Source organism: Lygodium microphyllum, chromosome 3 (genome assembly GCF_053477565.2).
Source record: "Lygodium microphyllum isolate KBCC chromosome 3, Lygodium_microphyllum_v1.1.10, whole genome shotgun sequence".
NCBI lineage: Eukaryota > Viridiplantae > Streptophyta > Polypodiopsida > Schizaeales > Lygodiaceae > Lygodium > Lygodium microphyllum.
Genome location: NC_141137.1, coordinates 65,689,476 through 65,713,152, shown reverse-complemented (window position 1 = coordinate 65,713,152; position 23,677 = coordinate 65,689,476). Strand labels below are relative to the sequence as shown.

Here is a 23,677-nt window from a genome sequence, read left to right as displayed (position 1 = left end):
CGTCACCGGCCCAATCCGAGTCGCTCCAACCTGCAAGTACAAGATCTGACCCATCTGTCCCTGCGGGGTAATGAATCCCCAAATCAGATGTCCCCCTCAGATACCGAAGTATCCTCTGAGCAGCCTGCCAATGCACCGTCTTAGGTTCACTCATGAACCCTGCCAAGAGCCCAACAGCAAAACATAGATCAACCCTGGTGCTGAGAAGCCAAATCAAAGACCCTATCAACTGTCGATAGCGGGAAGCATCCGCCAAAGGAAAAGCTGAGTGGGAAGTGGCCTTCCAATTCGGATCCATAGGAGTAGAGAGGGCCCGACAATCTTCCATCTCAAAAGACACCAAGAGCTCCTGTACATATCTCTGTTGGGAGAGAAAGATCCCCCTCTGAGACTGAAAAATCTCATGTCCTAAAAAGAAATGGAGTAGCCCCAAATCCGTCATCTCGAACGTTCGATGTAAAGCTGACTTTGTCTCCTGGACCTGCTGTGCATCATCACCTGTGACAATCAAATCATCAATATATAATACAAACAGCACACAACCATCCTCGGAAGTGTGAACATACAGCTGCGGATCGGCCTTGGAGCGCCGATATCCCAACTGAGACTGGAGGAACGAATCAATCTTCTCGTTCCAAGCTCACGGGGCCTGCTTGAGACCATACAGGGCCTTCTTCAACCTGTAGACTTTCCCATCTGAAGAACCAAAGCCAGGAGGCTGCTCAACGTAGATCTCCTCCTTCAAATCACCATTCAGGAAGGCCGACTTCACATCCAGCTGATAAACAGGCCATCTCCTATGGCTAGCCAAAGCAAGAACAGCTCTAATGGTTGCCATACGAGCTGTAGGGGCAAAGGTGTCATGACAGTCAATCCCTGGGCGCTGGGCAAAACCCTTAGCAACAAGGCGAGCCTTGTGCTTATCCAAAGTACCATCATTGAGATATTTGGTCTTGAAGACCCACTTGACTCCAATCACCTTCTTCTTCGGGGGGCGTGGCACAAGTGACCAAGTGCCATTCCTCTCAATAGCCTCCAACTCAGCTTCCATAGCTTTCTTCCATGGGGCGGACTGTAAAGCCTCCTTCACGGAGGTGGGCTCTCGATCCTGCATAACTTGGGACATCAAACAATAATTGGAGCACACAAGCTCCGAAGAATGCGCCTAGTGCCTCCGTGACCGCTGCGGACCATCCTGCGGTCCCCACTCCTCAGGAACCCCCTCGATCCCTGAATCACGGAGTGTGTCACGGGCCCAGCGAGGAGGAGGCCGAACCTCTCCTCGTCGTTCTCCATCAGTAGACGACTCTGGAATGTCCACCGGTGGTAACTCCTCAGAAGGATCCGGTGGAACAGTAGACTCTGTGCCAGAAACAGAATCATAATCAAACGGCACAGGCTCCAGTGGAACTGTAGAAGGAGCCAAACTCTCCCCTGGATCTCTAAGAACGGGATGCTCCTCACCCGTTGAAGAAGCCGGAACCTCCACAAACCGCACATCACGGCTAGTATATACATCCCGCTTGACGGGATCATACAGTCGGTAGCCTTGGGACTGGGAGCTGTAGCCAACAAATACCTGTTTGCGGGAAGCCGCTTCGAATTTGTCACGGTGAGCTTTGGGAATGTGAACATAGGCATCACACCCAAAGACCCGAAAGTAAGAAACATCTGGCTTCGACCCAAAATATGCCTCAAATGGAGTCATCCCTTCCACGGCCGAAGTAGGAGATCGATTAAGAATGTGGACTGAAGTAGCCACAGCCTTGGTCCACAGAACCTGGGGGGTCTGTCGGTGCTCCATCATGGTGCGCGCCGTCTCGATCACACTGCGGTTCTTCCGTTCTAGAATACCATTTTCTTGAGGAGTATTGGTATTGGCAAACTCCTGGTGAATTCCTCTATCTGCACAAAACCGAGCAAATTCATTAGACACAAATTCACCTCCCTTGTCGGATCGCAAGGTCTTCAACTTCCGGCCTGATCGGTTCTCCTCAAAGAGAAGCCAATCCTTGAAGTGTGAGAAAGCTTCTGATTTTAGTGCCAAAAAGTAGGCCCATGTCATCCTGCTATAGTCATCCACGATCAGCATGAAGTACGAGCTCCCACGCAGGGACTCATTCCTCATAGGGCCACATAGATCCGTAGATACTAACTCCATCGGTGAAGTAGACCGCCGCGAAGCGGTGTGGGGAATGGCATCCCTATACTGCTTCCCCCTTATGCAGGAGACACATGGCTGCTGGCTCACCACTATATCCGGCAACCCTCGAACAAGCTGTCCCCGTGACGCCTTCCGAAGATAGTCATAGTTCAGGTGACCAAACCTAGCATGCCATAATTCAGACTGTGACTGTGAGGTAAGAAGAAGAGTGGAGAGGGCAGTGGAAGACTTCAGTTTGTAAATGCCGTTCTCCTCATATCCAGATGATAGAACCTTCCTCGATTCACGATCAAGGACTCGCACTGTAGAACTGTCAAACTCCACCAGAAGACCAAGGGAGCAAATCTTATGGACTGAAAGGAGATGGTACCCCAATCCTGGTACATGCAAAACCTCTGAGGTATGGGTGCCACCTCGTCCATCCGGAATAAGCTGCATCTTACCCCGACCTGCAATAGAAACAGAAGAGTTGTCTCCAATGAGAACCTGCCTACGCGAAGGTCGCAGCTGGGCAACACCATCTGATGAAGGAGTCATGTGCCGTGAGGCACCACTATCAATAATCCACTCTCGAGATTGGGAAGCCGCCATCGCAGCATCAGAAGCATTCGGTGAAGCGTCCTCAATGACAACTAAGTGTAGAAATGCAGCTGATGAGGGTGCAGCCACCGCTCCAGAATCCTTGGTTTCCTTCTTCTTGGTGTTCTTCGAGTCTTTGTCAGGGCAATCCTTCTTCCAATGGCCAGTCTTTCCACAAATATGGCATGTGGAGTCTTTGTCCTTGTCCTTCTCCTTGTCCTTCTTGGACTTGTTATCCCCCTTCTTCTTCTTTTGGTCCTTCCCCTTCTTCTGAGAGGCTTGACCTGTCAACGCCTCCGTCTTGGAAGCATTCTGTCCCTTTAACTGTTCCTCTTGGTCCAAGACCATAGGAACCATCTCCTCCCACCGAAGAGTAGACTCTCGCCCCGAAGCAATAAGGGCAGAGTAAAATGTACCGAATCGTGGCGGCAACTGGGACAAAAGTGTAATCGCCATGTCTTCGGAGGAGATCGGCTTCCCCGCATTCTGAACCTGCATCTGTAGCTGCCTTAGCTTGTTAATGTGTTCCCTTAGCGAAGAAGACTTATTGACGGACAAGGTCCGCATCTGTACCTCCAAAGAAACCCTCTTCATCAGGGTCATCCGATTGTACATTTGATCAAGCTCCAGCCATATCTCACGAGCCACCGTCAAGTGCTCGATGTGAGCGATCACGGCTGTAGTGCATGATAGAAAGAGAAAGGATCGAATCCTGGCATTCAGTTTGTCCCAATGAGACTGGGCCCTGGCTAACTCCGCACGAGCATCGGAAGAGAGTTTGGACTCATCTCTTACCGAAGGCCGGTCAATATCTTCCTGTACCAACTCCGCCAAATCATAGGACTCCAGAATGGCCAACATCATAACGCGCCATATGCGGTAGTTGTCGCCGTCGAGCTTCTGATCTGTAGGAAGAGCCGGTAGGACAGGCACCTTCCGGTCCATAATCGCCTGGAACTCCAAGTCCATCTCTGTAGACATCTTCACCTGCAATGCCTTCTCAAACGCAAAAGCAGCCCCCTCTGACTGAGTAAACTCAGCCTGCTAAGGCTCTTCAGCGTCCCGACGCTCCTTCACCCGCCGGAGGCGATGAAAAAGCAAAACCTGCACTTTTAGGTTGAAAACTCAAACTTTCTCCGCGTAAAACAGCAGTAAACAGCAGCAAATCCACCACCTGTACTCCTTTCCTGTGCGCCCACACTCGTTTCAGCCTTGTTCCAAGGCGCAGCCCTCCTGTCTGCCCTTAAACGCTAAAAACGCAAATTTGTGTCGCGATGGAAACTCCTCTTCAGGTTGATTCTGCGCTCAGTCAACCCTCAAACACTGCTCTGATACCATGTCAGAGTACAGCGGTGCGGAAGCGTAGGACTGAGGGAGAGAGAACGCAGAGAGAGAAGGGAGAGAAAGAGACAGTGTATACTGAAGATCTGCTGTATAAAGAATGCTGAATACAAAGATATACACGGGCGCAGTGCGCTGGACTGCGTGTCTCCACCTCGACGATGCGACCTGCTGTCCACCTCGAAGTCTGCTGCAGTCTGCACTGTCTGCTGTCTGAAATCTGCGAACAGAGACAGAGATCTGCACGGCACCGGTCTGTAATCTGCGACAGAGAATGATAGGCAGACTGCTGAAAAACGTCAGCAATAAATAGGCGAAAAACTGCCTGGAATGGGGCTCAAAACTGGGGCGCAGCCTGGTAAAAGTGGCTGCAGGCAGTCGGACTGCCACGTGGCAGTCCGACTGCACAGTCCGACTGTGCAGCAGTGCTGCTGGTCCGGCTGCTGCAGCTGGACAGGCTATGATCTCTGACACACTTGGCACAGATGATGCAAGACAGTGCAGGGAACAATATGAGCTGAAAACAGGTTTCAGAACAGGTCTGAACCAGTAATTACAGTGGGCTGAACAGTGCAGGGAACAATATGAGCTGAAAACAGGTGTCAAAACAGACCTGAACCAGTAATTACAGCAGACTGAAATGGTCAATTCTGCACTCCAACTAGAAGTTTCAGACTTGGGCGGAGTTTCCCCTCCTGGTCAACTTGTTTTGGGTCAGTAATTGTACTGTTATGTTGTCAAATTTCACCCAGAATAGGTGAAAGACAGCCCATTGTACTTTCTCCTTTTTAAAAATAAAGAAATATCGCAAGGGGCGCCTAACTTAGGGGCCAACAGGGTGTATGTGTTGCAATAGGAGCATCCTAGCTTCCTGTATGTCTTCTTGATTCTGTCTTTAAGTTCAGGTAAAGTGGGCGACTATTAAATTGGGTGAAAGCATTTATTTATTTATTTTGGTTATACACTACCGCCCTTCCCAGTGAACAGGCCGGTTACATACAGAGGCTGATGTATTATGTGCAGTTGATTATGATGTCCTTGTATGTCACATGCAGGATATGCAGATTACCAAGGCTAATGTGATTAATGCACTCTTGTTTGTTGATGATGGTGTCACTCAGACTTGGATTGTAGACTCTGGTGCCTCTTTCCATATAACTCCTTGCTTGGAGTGTTTTGCTATGTTCAATGCAGGCAGTTATGGAAAGGTGTACCTTGGAAATAACCATGCTTGCAGCATTGATGGGATTGGTACCGTACACTTGTCTTTAGACAATGGTCAAGAGTTTGTGTTGAAAGATGTCAGATATGTGCCTGGCATTAAAAAGAGTTTACTGTCTGTTGGTCAGCTTGACTTGCATGGCTACACCACATTGTTTGGTGGTGGTTTGTGGAAAGTGAAAAAGGGTTCCATGTTGATTGCAAAAGGAACCAAGAAGGGCACATTGTATTGTTTGCACTGTAAAGCCTTGAATGGCAAGTTTCTTGCAATTGCTGAAATTTGCAGCCACTTGGAGTTATGACATAAGAGATTAGGCCATATGAGCCAAAAAGGACTTGATGTCCTTACCTTTTTGAAGAGGGTTGATGGAAAAGGCTCTAAACTTGATTTTTGTAATGAGTGTCAGTTTGGAAAGCAAATAAAAAATTCTTTTTACTCTGGTGTCTCTCGTAAGTCGAATGTCTTGGACTTAGTGTATTGTGATGTATGTAGTATGCCCGTAAAATCATTGGGTGGTGTTGCATATTTTATCTCCTTTATTGATGACTGTTCCAAGAAGATTTGGGTGTACTTGCTGAAAAAGAAAAGTCACGTGTTTGCTGTTTTTAAAAATTTTCATGCATTTGTGACTACTCAGACAGGTAGAAAGCTGAAATGCTTGCGAACTGATAATGGGGGTGAGTTCACATCGACTGAATTTAAGTCCTTTTTTGTGACTTGTATGGTATTAAGAGAGAGCTTATAGCCCCTTACAGCCCTTTTTCAAATGGGGTGGCTGAAAGGTATAATAGGACTTTATGTGAAAGAGTGCGGTGCATGTTGTCCACTGCTAATCTCCCTCATGCATTTTGGGGAGAGGCACTCAAAACCGTGGTTACATTTGCAACCGCTCTCCAAACAGGTCCTTAAATAATGGCATCCCTAAGGAGGTTTGGTCTGGCAAATCGGCCTCGTATGACTATTTACGCATTTTTGGTTGTGATGCCTTTGTGCATGCTAGGAATGAACTGAGGAATAAACTTGACCCAAAATCTACCAAAGGCATCTTCATGGGCTATGGTAATGAGGGTGAATTTGGCTACAGAGTGTGGTTAGCTCAGTCCAAGAAAATTATTCGCAACCGTAATGTTGTGTTTAACGAGGCAAAATTATTGAAAGGCACTCTAGCCTCTAATGAAGATCTAAAAAAGATAAAATTTTAGAGTTTGCAGCCACCCATTACTTCAGAAAATGAGCCTCAAGGTGCTGTACCACAGGCTGAAACTGATGATCAGTTGGTTATTTTTGAGCCAGGTGATGATGGACAGCAAATAGAAGTACAAGAAGGTCATGGACAGCAAGATAGGCTTACTGATTATGAAAATGCAGATGCTGGAAATGAAATTGAAGGTGCTATACTTGTAGACACAATTCTCGACATTGTTGATCATTGGGTATGCAGGTCTATACGCATAAGAAGGCAACCACATAGGTTTGACCCCTCCTTGCATTATGTGATGCTTACAGATGAGGGTGAGCCTCTTACATACAAAGAGGCCAAGTCATGTGAGTTCAGTAGTAAGTGGGAGCTAGCTATGCAGGAAGAGATTAAATCTCTATATGCAAATGATACTTGGGATCTTGTGTCATTACCAAAGGGAAGAAAGCCACTTCCAAACAAATGGGTGTACAAAGTCAAGACAGTTGATGGGAAACCCAAGTACAAGGCAAGGCTAGTTGCCAAAGATTATGCACAAAAGGAAGGGATTGACTTTCAAGAGGTCTTCTCACTTGTTGTGAAGATGACTACTTTACGTGTGCTTTTTGCTCTTACTGCTGTTTTGGATTTAGAGCTGTATCAAATGCATGTAAAAACAGCTTTCTTGCATGGTGACATTGATGAGAAAATCTACATGAAACAGCCCGAGGGCTTCGTAGTTCTTGGAAAAGAACAGATGTTGTGTAAGCTAAAACGCAGCCTGTATGGGCTGAAGCAAGCACCACGGCAGTGGTACAAAAAGTTTGATACTTTTATGCTATCTCATGAGTTTACACGCAGCCATGCAGATCATTGCTTGTACATGAAAAAGGATACAGATGGCAGCCCCATAATACTTGTTTTGAATGTGGATGATATGTTACTAGCTGGGAAAAGAAAGACTAGCTTGGATGCTCTAAAAAATCAGCTAAAATCAGCTTTCTCCATGAAAGATTAGAGCATATTTTGGGCATGAGGATTCGTAGAGATAGAATGCAGAAATTGCTGTTTTTATCTCAAGAAAAGTACATTGGAAAGGTACTGGACAGATTTAACATGGCTGAAGCTAAGCCTTGTAGGGTACCCTTACCTCCTTATCTCAAGCTTAGCAAAGCCAACAGCCCGAAAGATGATGTGGAAGCAAATGCTATGAAGGGAGTTCCTTATGCATCGGCTTGTGGCTCTCTTATGTATGCTATGCGTTGCTACTTGTCCAGACATTCATGCAGTGGGAGTTGTTAGCAGGTTTATGTCAAATCCTGGCAAAGCACATTGGAAGGTTGTCAAGTGTATTCTTTGGTACCTTAAGGGTACACAAAGAAAAAGTATTTGCTATGGGCAGGGTGCACTTAGTTTGCAGGGTTATTGTGATTCAGACATGGCAAGTGACTTGGACACTCGTAGGTCCACCAGCGGGCATGTCTTTACAGTTGCTGATGGGGCTGTTTTTTGGTGTTCTAGGTTGCAAAACATTGTTGCACTGAGTATCATTGAAGATGAATACATATTAGCGACTGAAGCTTCTAAGGAAGCTATATGGTTGAGCAGACTTGTAGATGATCTCGATATGTCTATGGGTACTGTAGTTTTGGGATGTGATAGCCAGAGTGCAATGTATCTGGCTAAGAATGCCATGTATCATTCACGCACAAAGCATATAGATGTGCGATATCACTTTATCAGACAGATTCTAGAAGATGGTCAAATCACATTGATGAAGATTAAAATACAAGATAACCTTGTAGATGTTCTCACTAAAAGTCTAAGCAGAGCTTAACATGAGCATTGCATTCGACTAGTGGGAGTTGGTTAGCTAGAGGTTCATATCGGACCTTTAAGTGGGAGGTTGTTGGGATATAAAGGCTTGGACAAAACTAGTATATTTTTGATATTATTTATTGTAAATATCCTAAAAAGCTATGGTAACTTCTAAAACTGGGTGTCATGTAAAAAAAAAAAGTGACTTTTTCAGTCAATTTTGGAGATTTAATGCAAAAAGAAGGATTGGCGAAATCACGTAGTCGTGATTGCAGTTTATAAGTAGCAAACAACACTCCGAACGGGGAGAAGAAAAAGTGATCTGGAAGATTTTTGAGAAGGTATTCTGGGATTTTACCCCCCTTTTGGAGCCAACGGAACCATCAGATTGCATCTTGGAAACTTTAGATTGCTGATTTCGCCAAGATCCCCTCCATAAAGAGCTCTTCTTCTTAGCCACAACCCTTTTTCTCTAATTTAGCTATAAATAAGAGGCACGGAGAGCAGTTAGAAGAGGATCGAGCAAGAGGGGAGAGGCTATTCTTGGAAGTGTAGAGCAAGAGGAAGGAAGAAAGACGAAGGTAGAAGAATATCCCCTTGAGAGATTGCAAGAGGGAGCTAGAGAGGGGGAGAATTAGAAAGAGAAAGAGAGGGGATAAGATCCCGAGAGGTTGGGAGAGGGAATTAGAGAGGGGTTTAGAGAGAAAACGAATTAACTCAACCTCCCCTTGTCTCGTTTTTCAACTCGGCAAGTTGCTCTCACGCTCTTCCATCCTGAATTCATTTCACATTCTCTATCTCTCGAATCGGCTTGTGAACAATGGCTCCAAAGCAACGAGGCGGAAAGACCATGAAATCCACTGCAACGGGTATTGTCAGAGATACAAGAATGCTTGAGGTTGTTGAAATTGCGACTATAATGGAACATTGGATGTGGCCAATCCAAGCGCAAGCAAAGATTTAATTCTCAATATCGTTGTGGCAAACCAGGTTACTCATATCTCTGAAATAGGCTATTATTTTCATATCTGCACATAAAATAATAAGATTTTTACTAAATTTTTTATAAAATGTTAGCTTTTGCATTAATTGATACAAGAACTACTTGTTAGATTGCATAGAGAGCATCCATATAAAAATTAAGTACATAAAATATTAACTTTCATATTTACACTTACATGAGATGTCAGTTTCATCTAGAGAGTGTATTAATATACACACAAATGGTTAACTACTACTTATGATTTGTAGATAGATTAATCGAGATTAAAATTCGTAGCATCATGATGAAAATAGTTGTAGGAGGTTATTGCATGAAATAAGTAAAGGACGTTATGCGCGCTCGAGATTAGTAAAAGTCTATTTAAAGAATCTTGTAAATCATCTCGTTAAATTATTGTAACAATATTTTTCTAAGTACCAACTAAAGGAAATTCACTTGTGTTGGGTAAGTTAGTCCTAAACGGGAAATTTGTGTCTTGCTTAACAACGTTGAAAGATTTGTACTCAACACTTCCTCATGGGAAGAAGAATCCTCATTAGAATGTAAGGCTACCTAGGGTTAAGGATCTACCTTGGCTATGTAAAGCTGTGAACTGCATGATGGTGTGATTGTCATTGTGATTGTCATTGTTTGAAAGGATTATCTGTGTTTGCTAGAATCATTGACAAACAGAATAAAAGAAAAGATCGTGCTAGGCTACCCCCAAGCTAGTTGCGAGACTTTATTCCAAGGAGGTCATGATTATCATTTCGAGAGGCTTAGACTGGCTCCATAGCGGAAAGGTTTGTTCGTAGGGATAGTCTTAAGCAGTAGGGAAATGCGGATGCCGGGGGGGCTCTAGCCGTAAGTTCCGCATTGCTCCTAGAATTTGACAAGTTTCTTCGTGACCCAGGATGGAATCTTAGAACCCTAATACTAGTTACAAGGGAGGAATCTTGATGGACAGAATACCCTCGTGGAATTTTGTATATCTTTTGCAAGATCGGAAAGATAGAAATTGTAATAAACTTTCAATATAATAAAGGAATTTGCTTTTATTCAAGGGTTGTTTGAGTTGTATGTGTGTCCGTGAAATAAATTACGTGAAGGAACCTGTGATTTAACGGACTAATTAAGGAAGCTGGTTGTATATGTTTCAATAAATGTATTGTAGGTAATTATAAAACTAAAGATAATACCATCATCAAAGGAAAGCGGGTAGGCGTGACCTCGACGGGTCCGTGCAACGGTAGGGTGGTCTCGGTTAGCTGGGAGCTTTTCTAAATCGGCATAGAAATAGAAAGACGATAAATTACTCGTTAGGTAGAACCGACTTACATTGTTTTAGGGGGTTGGAATGGGATTTTGCCTTATGGGCAGGAGGGTTGACGTATCGCACTCCCCTCTGTCTCCTATTCTCTTTGAACCAAGTGCAATGGAAAGTCTGCTTCAGTTCGAGTAATCTTGTAGGAAGTGGGAACTCAAAATTACTGACGCTAGCTGGCTGTTAGGAGACCCATCTGATTTTAGGAACCCGAAAATTCAAGATGATCCTAGTGGGTTCAATTGGAACTCTTCCGTTGCGATGTAGACTCAGTAAGGCCTAAGTGACAAACCTCGTGATACTCCAAGGGAGCGCTAGGTGGTGTCATTTTGGAAAACCTATTGATGGACTACTAAAAGGTGTGCCTTGGATTGAGACTAGTGGACACCTCACACCCATTCTCTCTTCTTTCTACTTGTTCTTCTTCTTGTGGGCAAAGATTATGCAAAGATATGCAATTGCACATAGATGTAATGACAAGTGGGAAAAGGAAGTGTGCTTCTAATCAGTCCAACTCCTTTCTTTCTATTTGTTCTTCTTGTGCGCAAAGGTGTGCACTTGCACATAGATGTAATGTCAACTGGTAAAGAAAGCATGCTTCAAGTCAGTCCAACTCCTTTGTGCTAAGGTTAGCCACAATCAGCTTCTATTTTAGAGAGAAAAGTGCTACCTTGTCTCACAGAGTATGCAAAGACGTACAATTGCGCGTAGTGTTAGGTTATACATGCATAAGGGCCATACAGGTGACAATGGCCTATCAGGCCTTATAAAGGAAGCCTTGGTTGTAGCTGATAAGGGTAACTAAAGATTAACTAGTTTGTGATAGATAGTTGGATATGTGGTAACCTTTTATAAATGTCTTTCTATAATGGTAATGAGGGTTGATAGTTGCTTAACAGGTTGGACGTTTTACAACGTGTCTTGTGGAAGCAAAGGCCTCTCTTCAGCAGAAGTAAGCAGTTTGACTAGCTTTGTAGTACATTTCAAAGGATCTTGAAAAGACTTTTGCATCGCTTGTCAAGTTCGTAAGTATTTGCGACTGTTGTTGATATGATTTGTCCTGATTTTCTTATGTAGGTCTGAAGTCATCCAACGCAGATTTACCATTGCCAAGTCTTTGCTTACGAAGGCTGACAAGTCTTCTTTTGATCGTTTGTGTGGGCAGGTAAAGTGCGTTTAAAACATTTTGTCTGTATAAATTTTGTTTGAACATTATAAAACTTGGTGGACTTTCTGGTAACAGATATATGGTCTAGAAATGGAGCAGAAAAAGTTGGAGGAAGATACTGTTGTATATAATCGGCTACAAGAGCAGTTGAAACTGTCTCCTGCCTATAAGAAGGTAAGAAAAGAAATTGGAGCACTTTCTCACTGCATTACATTTTAGGATCAATGCCAAGTTTGGGGTAAATACAGCTCATTTGTATACATGTGAAACTTCGTGAGTATAGATATTCTGAGGTATACAATAAAGTATTTTGCAACATGGAGAAAGATAATATATAAATTGGTTTATAACCAAGGATTCTGCAATATGAAGAGTATATATAAATTTGTTTTGAGCATTTTGTTATTTGGAAGTTTTTAGAGGAGTACAAGCAGAGACAAGTTGAAAGATTTCTTCTATTAGTTCCAAAGTGATATGGTTTAAGAGAGATGTATGCCTTACATTTATGCATGCACATACTCTGTTTTGTGTTGTGAAAATCATATATGGTAAGTGGTTACAGCCTTGCTTGTCTATGGAGATGCAAGATTCTAGATTTCATGGGATAGCTAGGTGTGTGACATGTGAAACCATCAAAGTGGCAGTAGTCACACACCTAGCTACCCCATGAATTTCACACGTGATGATGGTTTGGAGCTAATTGATGTCATGGAATACCAGCTGTTGGTTATTACTGCTAAACTCTCTCCCAAGTAGCAAGTGTTTGTAAAGGTGCATGTTGGGCGTCCTCCCTGATGGTTGTATCTTGGCTAAATGCCTTGTTACATTGGCTTGTTGTTCAAGATGTTTATACCATATGGAGCTATGATAATCATAGTCTGAAGAAGTGAATTCACCTCGAGAAGTCTGGCTGTGTGGGGAGGGAGGGAGAGCTTCCTTGGAATTGGAAAATTAATAGTCAACTGATCTTAGAGTGAGCATCAACAAATAGATACATCATTTGCTTTTCAAGGATCACACGTGGTTTATGAATAAGAGCAATTTTGTACGGGGTCTTTGCAAGGACAGAGCTTGGTGGAAATCCATAGTGATGGTGCAACCCCTTCTAAATGCAAAGTCTTTATTTGGAGAATGTTGATGGATGGTCTCTTGCTTGCTGTGGCCCTGTTGAGACACACCATCTCAAATGAATCCCACCTTTGTACTACAGCTGAGGCCTCTCATCGTAGGTTTTTGGCTTGCTTGGTCGCTCGATGCGTATGGTCTCTCTTGTCTTGAACTGGCATTCAGTTGTTGGAAGCTCTATGCATCTGAAGGACAGGGTATCTGGAAACCCCAAATTTACAGGATCTGTGCAGCCACATGTATGGTGGTTTTCCACATTCCACACTTTCAGGGGATGTTGGCATAATTGGACAATCCATAATGCTTTCATCTTTTGATTCAAATTTTGGCTTGCATAGCAATATGAGTCGTTTGTGAGGTCTCCTTTAGTGGCAGTTGAGCACCGTCGAGTATGTTCTTCTTACCAAGGATGATCTGGACCTATGGTGTGCTGCCATCTCTTCAATCTCTTTGTGTGATACTTAGTAGTCATGCAACTCTTTTACATTCTTCGTAATTAATACAATTACCCATTATGGAAAACACAGAGAGAGAGAGAGAGAGAGAGAGAGAGAGAGAGAAAGAGAGAGAGAGAGAGAGAGAGAGAGAGGATTGTGGTCGCGACCTGCCGCCTGCCCTGTTTCACCATCCATTGGCTTCTCCCACAGGCGTGCAGACGACGTAAGCGCCGCTCGTCAGTCGTCCCTGCAGTTCGCCATTTCGCCATCCGTCGGCTGTTAGCCATCAGTAAGCGCCGTTTCGCCATTCATTGGCTGTTCGGGGGGCAGGGGTCCTTGCCGTCGCCCTTCAGTCTCGTGGGCCCTCGTTTCTTGCGTCCCGATCCTGAGCGCCGCCTTGCTTCGCCCCGCCTTCTGTCCTGCCCTGTCTTCTGCCCAGTCGCGCTACCACGTCTGCAGTCGCCCCGTTTCCTTCGACTGTGGTGCTGTTCATGGCTCTGCCTGCCTATGCTTGTCCTTTTGTGTCGAGGCGCCTAGTTGCTGTAAACCTTAAGCCCGACAGTTGTCAGAGAGGTAGCGTCTCAGCCAGAGTGCCCACTGATCTGTACACACAGAGAGAGAGAGAGAGAGAGAGAGAGAGAGAGAGAGAGAGAGAGAGAGAGAGAGAGAGAGAGAGAGAGAGAGAGAGAGAGAGCAAGGCCTGGGCCGTTTTGCTTCCTGTGAGCTCCTGATTCGACCGTTGACCAGCACACGTAGTGCTACAACATGGCTGGTCTGGATATGGCTTTTATAGACCAAACGGTGGCAGCTCTTGGTCCGGATTCTGATACAGAGGAACCCGAAGATATGGTTCCTTGCACAGAGGAGATGCCCCCGGGCCTGACTTCCAGCCTGCGGGCAAACGCACCAAGCATACGTTGGATGAGACAATGGATCATCAGGATCGTTCTTATGCGCAGGTTGCCTCGGATTCTGTGGACTCTCAAGATGTTGACTGGGAGCATCTCTTGGAGTTTGCCAACACTCTGCTTGGCGATTATGTGCAACATAATCAGGATTTCTCGAAGCCACTGTGGACCCGAAAATTGTCTTGCGCTCATTTTCAGTATTTTATGAACGTGCTGTTATACTCTTCTTCATTGGCAGGATCCCAGTGCTTTCCTGTATTCGTTAGTGGCTTCACAGTCTGCTATAAGGGGAGTGTGTTGAAGAGATTTTTGTTGGGCCCATAGGTTTTTATGAGGTGCTGTTGAAATCTGAGAAGCATCGTGCTGATCTCCTGTTCAAATTGCCATTGTTCTTTGATCGTCGTTTGGTCCATGTTGTGCCATGGCGCCCAATGGTAGATTTTCAGTGCCTGCTTCAACGTGAATGCCCGGTGTGGGTTGAAGTGTAAAATTGCCCGGCGGTCTATTGGCCCCTGTTAAAGGACGCCATGGCCATGGTAGGCACTGTTCTGGTCCCCTCGAGCCTCAGGGCCATGAATCGCAACCGTTTATGTATGTTATAGGACTCTGCTAGGAAAAGGCTTGCTTGGTTATGTCTTAATTGCTCAGGTATGCATCCTTTGCACTTTCGGTTGAAATGGGGTAACTTTGCAGGGCACTGCTTTTCGTGTGGAAAATTGGGGCATTTTATGGTTCAATGCCCAGAGAAGCCACTGACTTCAGATACTGAGCATGTTGTGCTGCCCATGCATGATATGACGGTCGATGCTCCGTTGCAAGAAGCAACCCAGCCACCTAGAGTTTTGGATAAAGGTAAACAACATGTTTCGGATTTGGATTCCTGTGGCAATGAATGGGTTGATGTACGTACAAAAAAAGGTAAAAGGTTTGATGTTGGTATGGCGGATACTATGCCTACTGCCCCACAAGATTCCATGCGCACTTATATGCGCAGGAAAGAAATGTTGTCTTCAAAGCACATTGCTCTTGCTATGGCTTCCTTTGCTCCTCGTCATCAGCCTACCAGGAAAGTATATATGGACGGTCTAGAGGGTCCACCTGCTAAATCGGCTTTTGATTTTAGAGGCAATGTGATTACCCCATGGGATTGTCGTGATCCACGTTCCATTCCCAAGACAGCAGATCTACCGTCCACCTCCAAATCTGGCCGTCAGAACTCTTTTGCTGTGTTAGCTGACTTTTTGGATGAGGGAGTCCTTAACATTCTAGCAGAAAAGGATAAATTGCGGCAAGCTGTGCCTCGTACTTGATTTTCCTTTTGAATACACATGAAGATAGCTACGTGGAATGTGCGGGGCATTTGTTCTCGCCATAAGCAACATGCCATGTGGACTGTATTGCATGAGAATCAATGGGATGTCTTGTGTGCTATTGAGCACAAGAGTCACGACGAAGCATGAAAAGTTGTGGATTGCCATGGGTTTCGTTTGTTTTATGCAGGGACACATGCCATGCATTATTCTGGGGTGCTTATGATTGTGCATGATAAATATCAGTCGGTTCTTGTTAAAAATGATGTGCATGGCCGTTTTGTGGTGATTGAAATTGTATTTGAAGGAGAGATCTTACGGTTACTTGGCCTCTATGCTCCGAATGATCCTTTATCCCGCCGGGATCTTTGGAATACTTTGCGGACCTCCTTGTCACTCGGTAGAAGGGGTTTTTTGATGGGGGATTTTAATATCTGTGTTGACTCTTCGCAGTCCACATCAGAGCAGTCGGTAATGGACGCTTTGGAAAGTCGTGTGTGGAATGTATTGGCTCGTGACGTTCTTAAGCAAGACCTTTGGTCTTGGCTATACCCTTCTTCTACAGGGTTTACTTTCCACTCTGCGCAGTATGCGACTATATGGTCGCGGTTGGACCGCATGTACATAATGCAGACGTATGATTTTCTTCCTGAGATGCTCAAAATGAAAGTGTTGCAGTAATATGCCTTGTCGGACCATTTCCGTCTATAGCTTGAGATGCTTGCACAACCCATTGCACCTTTTAAGCAATTTCTGGATAGACTCCCTTTGCGTTTCAACTCGTCTTATTTGAAGCATTCACTCTTTCAGGGCTATATGCAGCAATTGATTCATAGATTCTTATTGGACTTCTCTTCTGAGGGGAATGCTTCGTTTCAACGATTGCTCTCTAATGTGTAGCGGGTTGCTTGGCAGTATGGGATCCATCATGCCTCTCTTTGTCGGCAGCGTCGACAGACAGTGGAGGACTTACTGGCTTTGGTTTGTTCTCTACAGATGGACACTCCAGATGATGTTTTTTTGCTGTCACTAGAGATGCGTTTGGCTGCTCTTATTAGAGAGTTTCAGTTGAAATCTTATCAGCAAGCCAAATTGCAAAATCTGATGGAGAATTTGCAAGACAGTGTTTGTCAGACGCATAAGTTCTTTCGAGCTCTCCATGCCTCTCCTGCTCGAGAGAATATGACTAGACTCCAGGATGTAGAAGGTCAAATGGTCTTTGATTCGCAAACTATTGTGAATATGTGTAGGAATTATTTCCTCGACCTTATTGGTTCCACTTCTCCACTTCAGACCATATTACCCATGTCCGCTCAGTTTTCTATGATCTGGTCCGCAATCAGGTTCCACAAGACATGCAAGCTACGTTGGAGGCAGACATTTGTGAGGCGGAGGTTATGGATGTTATGTTACACTTGCCCAAGGATAAAAGTCTTGGCTGGGATGGTCCAACCAATGAGTTCTTTGAGGTCTTTGCTACCCAATTGGCGAAACCATTGACGGCTATGTTTCAGTAGGTGTGGGAAACGGGGTCCATGCCTTTCTCATGGAAAGGACTTATTAAACTGCTTCCAAAAGTTCCTTTGCCGTCTATGTTGAAACATTGGCGACCAATTTCTTTGATGGGTTCTATGTATAAAATCTTTTTCAAACTAATAGCGAATCGGCTCCATAAGCATCTTCCTGCCCTGGTGCATCCTCTCCAATATGGTTTCATTAAGGGCCGCAACATTCTGCATAATGTATTAAATGCCCAACTGGCTAGTGACTATGCAAGGCATTCTAATTAGGAGGTGGTGCTGATTCAATTGGACCTGGAAAAAGGCTTTTGATTATTTGGACTGGTCTTTCATTGCAGAACTTATGTCTACTATGGGCTTTGGTGCTCGGATGTCTCGTCTGATCTACACCATTAGTGTTGCGGCTTCTTCGCGAGTCATGCTGAATGGAGGTGCTATCGAGCCTTTTGTCCTTGCCCGCTCTGTGAGACAGGGTTGCCCTTTGAGTCCTCTCTTTTTTGCCCTTGCGACTCATCCAGTTCTTTCGATGTTAGCTCATCTGGCAGCTTCTTCGTAGTTGGCTGGATTGTCTCTTCCTTCTGGACAGCACTTCATTGGTCAGTCCTTGGCTGATGACAGCTTTATGATTCTGCGTGCGGATAAGGATAATCTTCGTAAAGCATTAGATGTTTGGGCTCTCTTTGGTCAGGCCTCTGGTCTTCGCATCAATGCTTTGAAATCAGCTATTCTCAGCTGCACGAAGTCGGATTTCAGTCATTGGACTGGCAAGGAATGGTTGTTCCTTGTGGTTTCATTGTCAGGCATCTTGGGTACCCTTTGGGTGTTGATGTGCTGCCAAAGCAGCTCCTACTGTGGATTTCACAAAAACTAGCAGTGAAATTTCTGTATTGGAAGTCATAGGCTTGGCCCTTCCATGTTTGCCTCAAAGTGGCTCAGACAATTATGTTGCCAATGCTCACATATTTCTTGCCATTGCTGCCTTGGACTACTACTACATTGAATGCTCTTATGTAGTATATTCATTTCATGTTATGGAAGAAGGATTCCTTGCATGTAGGCATTTCATGGATTTCTTGGTCGCATGCATGTACTCCAAAACGCATGGGTGGTGGGGCTATATTAAATGCCAAAACTCATATGCTGGCACTCCGTTGGTCTTTGCACCATGTGCTTGGATCATCACCCGTGGGTTGTTATAGCCCGTTATTTTCTTGAGGATTTCGGGCTTCTGCATGGTAATACCCAAGTTCGGGTTTCTTGGTGGCATGTTCTTAATGCAGACGCTCCGTTTTCTAGTCCTTCATCATCTTTGCTTGCTCATTTGGTATGTTCATGGAGACTGGTCCTCCAGAAGGCTCAATGGCATCCAACGGAGGACCGTTTAGCCACTAACTCCTTCCAATTGGAATTGTTGGCAGTCTCGCAGTTACTTTCTTGGGAAGGGAAACATGAGCTTAGACCAAAATTTAACCGCATGGCACGTTTGGGCTTGACTTCGGTCGCAGATGCCACCCTTGCCAGTCGCAATGTGTTGATAGCGTTTCGTACAGCCAGGAGACTTTTCAGGATCCCTCGTGGATACAGGGATTTATGGGGACAGCTTTTGATGATGCTCCAGAGCAGACAACCCTTTCCTTCCCTTGCTTCGGATCATCCCTGGCAAGACTGGGACCTTGCAGGCTGGCTGAATTTGGAAAAGGCTTCAGCTAACCAAGTGTATCATCTTTTGATTAAAGATCATCAATGGCTGGTTACTAAAGCTGATACTTTGGGGATTGTGCAAATCTCGGTCGTGGTGGAGGCTAACAGTGATGGAAGCCTAGTTGAACAAGACACCTTTCAAATATAAGGCCTTTCTTTGGAGGGTAATGATTGGTGGTCTTCCGTTGGCTTCAGCCCTTTCCAAGCGTCGCATCTCCAATGGCAATTGTTTCTTTTGTACCACCAGTGTGGAATCGGCTCGTCATTGATTTATTTCTTGCCCTCTCACTAAGAAAATCTGGTCCTTCTCGTCGGCAGTTTGGCACGCGGTGGTCAGTTTCTCGCTACGCCCGTTTGATTGGGTTTTTGGGCAGCCCAAATACCCAACACCGACACAGCCACATATGAAGATCTTGTTTCACTTTCTTAGATATTGGGGCTGTTGGCATAACTGGACCATTCGGAATGCTTTTATTTTTGATTCTGCCTCTAATGTTCAGGGGCACATGGCCAGGCTTAAAGGTCTCTTACTCTGGTAGATAGATCTTATTCGGCTCTTTGACTTGCTCCCTCGGGAGGACTTACTTCCCTGGCATATGGCAATTTCCGCTGCGTCTTTGCCATGACTTTTTGTAACTCTTGGGTTGTTTACTTCTTGTAGCGAGAGAGAGAGTTCTTGCACACGATGGCGTAGAGCCATCGTGTATCTTGTAATCATGTAATCTTGTACTTTTTTTCGTAATTAATACAATTACCTTTTACGAAAAAAAAAGAGTGTGTAAGATACTTTAGTAGTCATGTGACTCTTTTACATTCTTCATAATCAATACAATTACCCACTATGGAACACACACACACACACACACACACACACACACACACACACACACACACAGAGTGTGTGTGTGTGTGTGTGTTGGGGGGGGAGGGGGTGGGTGGGGTTGGGCTATTGATGTATTCAAAGGATTGGGTCTTTGGACATCCTGTGGACCTTGTGTAGGCGGTAATGAAAGTGCTCTTTCCTTTCTTGCGCTTCTAGGGTTGTCGGCACATATGGACCATGAGGAATGCATTCATCTTTGATGCTTCAATGGGCGTGTAGAGTCATATAGCCCGCTTGGAAGGGATTCTTCACTGGTAGTTAGATGTGATTGAGTCAACAGATATTTTCCCTAGACAGGATCTGCTTCCTTGGCACACTGCAGTTTCTTCTACCCTCCTTTACTCACTCTGCTTGCTTTGTACCTTCAGTGTGATGTCTCTGCTTTTACGCATGATGGCCTAGAGCCATCCTGTATCTTGTAGTCTTGTACTTTTTCTCCTAATTAATACAATTACCTTGAGAGAGAGAGAGAGAGAGAGAGAGAGAGAGAGAGAGAGAGAGAGAGAGAGAGAGAGATGATTGGTGGTTTGATTGCATAGATGTTAGAGTATGGGCGTGCCCATTTCGAATTACAGCCTCACACAGGACAAATGATAGAGAAACTGGAGCCAGATGGCACAGAGATGTCTTTTGAAGAGCTGCTTGCACAGGAAAAGAAGGATTCTTTCTGGTAATGACCATCTTAACTTGAGTAATGTTACGTGAAATTATCTTGTATAATGTCTCATGTGGGCCTTGGATTTCATAGGCAAAAGCATGGCCTTTCTCGATCGTCTATTCAAGCAAGTGGAGGAAAAGATGGCTTGGTCTGTTGAGGTCACAGATATGTTTAACACATACCGAATATGATGCTAAGATGAAAATCAAGTGATGTATTGAGATTACTAATCCAAATAACAGCAAGGGTTACCAAATTTTAAAGATGAATCTAGACTGACTAGTTGCGTAGTGGCCAGTTTCCCGATTTCTTTCCAGCTAAAGTAGGGCATGAGAAGAGAAATATGCACGAAATCAATTTATCGAGTTGGAGCCTGGAGCTCGGCTCTTTATGAAGACAGGTTACCGTATGACTTGATGTCGAAAATGGTTGAACAGGCTTGGGTCCTCTAAGAGGGAGTCATGGGCCAGCGCAATTCCTTTGTACATCTGTTTCATTCTTTTGCCATCTGAAAATATGTAAGAATGTTGTTTGACAGGAAATGCCAGTTCCATAAAGGTGAGATCTATCCATTGAAGCAGCAAGTCTCTTTGTTTGTTCATGTTTTGTCTCTGATTCAAACTTTATTTATCCTGAAAAGGAATGATGAAAATATTCTTAACAGTTTCTGTGCAATTCTAGCTCAGATTTTTGCTTGTTTGCTTGACTATCCGTAAACCAACTATGAATGACAGACTAGAAGCTTGTGTGGTTCTCTATCATGCGGCCATAGCTGGATGATTGTTATGATGTTCTGATGTGTTTCTTAAAGGACCTTCACTATGTGGGAATGATGTTGGCCCTGGTTGCACTAAGCCTATTGAGAAATAGAAAGCTTGTGCTTTGTTCCTTGAAGAGAGCCCTATATCTAACCTGAATCTGTTGAATCTGTTTTTGGATTGAGTGCTTATTCCATCCTCTGAGGGGATAGACAGCATGGCAATCAGATTTGCATCTTTGAGTTTGTAAACCCATGGTGAAGCAGAAGAATTAGGGTATGGTCTTTTATAAGGGACGAGAAGAGGTGAACATAAAGATTGAACAAAAGCTGTCAATGACTGCTTAGCAACAAACAAAAGATGCTTGGTGTGACAGGCTGAGACGTGGTCTATCATGCCCTCTGACCTGATTGAGACATGGTCTATCATGGCCTATGAGAGGCGGTCTATCATAGCTTTCCATTGGTGGAGGTGGATTGCTTCACTAGATATTTACTTGATTCCAGGATGCATTAAAGTTCATCATTTCGATTCTAAGATGTTTTTTAGAATTTTTCTAATGAGGTTTAGTCCCAAAATCAGTTGGATCCTCAAATATTATTTAGAATTCTTCTAATGAGATTCAGTCCCATCCCAATATTTGACTGTTTTGGCTTGCGATGAACCTCAAAAGATCAATTCGAAATGAAATTTACAAAGATGATTCTCCATTTGATATCAACTCAAATATGCTACCTCCTACCCGTAACAAAGTGCAAAAACAAGGAGATGCTTTAGTTGTCATAAAAAGAGCCCTAGTTCGTTAGTAATAAAAGGTTGGTTACCATGCTCAATGCACAAAGAGTGCTTGGTTAGCTTTCATTTGGAATAAATTTCATGAGCCCTTTGTAGATCAGCTATATGCTTTGGTTTTGGCTTCATTGTGCTTGATTGGTGTAGTCAATTGGTGTCAAGGTTAATCATTGGAATATCTTGCTAAGCATCTTTAGGAGTAGTTGCAATTGATAAGGCTTCTAGATATTGCAACCCAAGGTTAATCATTGGACATCTTGCTAAGCATCTTTAGGAGTAGTTGGGTAGCCGTTCCTTTCAAAGCTTCAATTTCGAATCCTCTCTCTTACTTACTAGCCATGATGAGTTCCCAAGAGATTGAATGCCCCTATTGATTTCCTTGATGAGATCTGAAATTTCTAGACATTCTTTCTAGTCTCCCCTAGCACAAGGCTAAGAAGGCAATGATAGATGTGATGAAGATAATATTGGCTACCATCATCGAACCTAAGATCACCAATCTTCTGGCAAAGGAATAGGAGCCTTGGCCCCCAACCATTGGCTTTTTAGCCAATACCTTTTGAGAAAACCATTGAAACTTTTGCATTTGGGTGAGGCCAATCCCCATTGAGCATCCGAAGTACTGGCAAGTTTTACCTTTGTTGATGAGTTGAAATTCATAGTGTTCCAACCAGTTAGGATGGAGGGTTCTCCAAGTCCGCCTAGAGTAGCTCAATCTTATGTTTGCTTGTGAGAGAGCTTGACAAATCTAAGTGCTCTTCATTTGTTTGTGTTAGGGTGTTCACTAGGTCTTTATCTGCATGGATCATGTTAGGGTTGTCATTTGCAAAAAATTGTGATATGAAAAACCCTTGGGTAGCATTAGAGAATTTATAGTTTGCCATTGAACCAACCAATTTAACTTGTGTAGTAGGGGGTTTGTGACAACAACAAAGAGGAGGGGAGCAAGGGGGAAGCCCTACCTCGTTGATCTGCAAAGGGAAAAATGTTGGGTTAGTACTTCATTAATACTTATTTGTACGGATTGGAGAACAAGGTCTTGATCAGGTGAAGGAAACCCTTGCCAAATCCTATGGCTGAGATAGTTGTGATGATGAAATCCCAACTAATATGGTCATATGCCTTATCAAACTCCATGTTCACAAGGACTACCTTTTGGTTTCTTAGCAGTGCACAATCGATAGCGATCATTAGGTTCTAGATTGCATCATTGATATGGTGTTTGAAGACAAAGCCATACTACCGTGAGTGTATTGCATGTGGACATAATAATTTATCAAAAAGTTACATGCTCAATCATATTTATGTGCACACACTAAATTCATCTCTATTAAAAAAATCTCTCCCTTTTTATTTGCATGCTTAGTTTAGTCTCTTACCTCCTTAGCACCGAACAACTACCCTTGATACCTTTCACAAATAGGTCACTCTATAATAATGGGAAAGTATTCATAGCTAGTAGGTAGGGCCAAAATCAGGGACCTCTATTACATCCATGCATAGGGTAAATGCCATGAACAATATTTAATTGGTTATTAGTGATTATGTATTATTGATATGAAAGATATGTAGACACATGAAACGCATAAATGGCGAGATTGATTGCCTTTAGGTGTTGTTGACAACGAATAATTTTGCCACATATGGACATATGACGCGATGCAAGCTAGAAGGAAACAACTCTATTATTGGCCACATATTCAGATCTAAGGGTTGATTGGAATTGTAACCTTGGACATTTCAAGATTTTCTCATAAATGGAAGTATTAATTAGGTGCACATTACTCTATATGCATAACCTTTAGAAGGT

General features: G+C 43.9%; 1 protein-coding gene across 4 annotated transcripts in view; it reads left to right on the top strand.

Annotated features, from left to right (window-relative positions):
• Positions 1 to 20,929, top strand: part of LOC148038439 (CA-responsive protein) — a 46,514-nt gene extending 25,585 nt beyond the window's left edge. For all 4 annotated transcript variants that reach the window (XM_087672051.1, XM_087672031.1, XM_087672046.1 and 1 more), the window contains 5 exons: positions 11,507 to 11,559; positions 11,685 to 11,772; positions 11,851 to 11,949; positions 20,199 to 20,329; positions 20,408 to 20,929. In XM_087672051.1, the coding sequence (XP_087528177.1) occupies positions 11,507 to 11,559; positions 11,685 to 11,772; positions 11,851 to 11,949; positions 20,199 to 20,329; positions 20,408 to 20,474 (438 nt within the window). In that variant the 3' untranslated portion in view covers positions 20,475 to 20,929. The remainder of the gene's footprint in view (positions 1 to 11,506; positions 11,560 to 11,684; positions 11,773 to 11,850; positions 11,950 to 20,198; positions 20,330 to 20,407) is intronic.
• Positions 20,930 to 23,677: the final 2,748 nt, after the last annotated feature.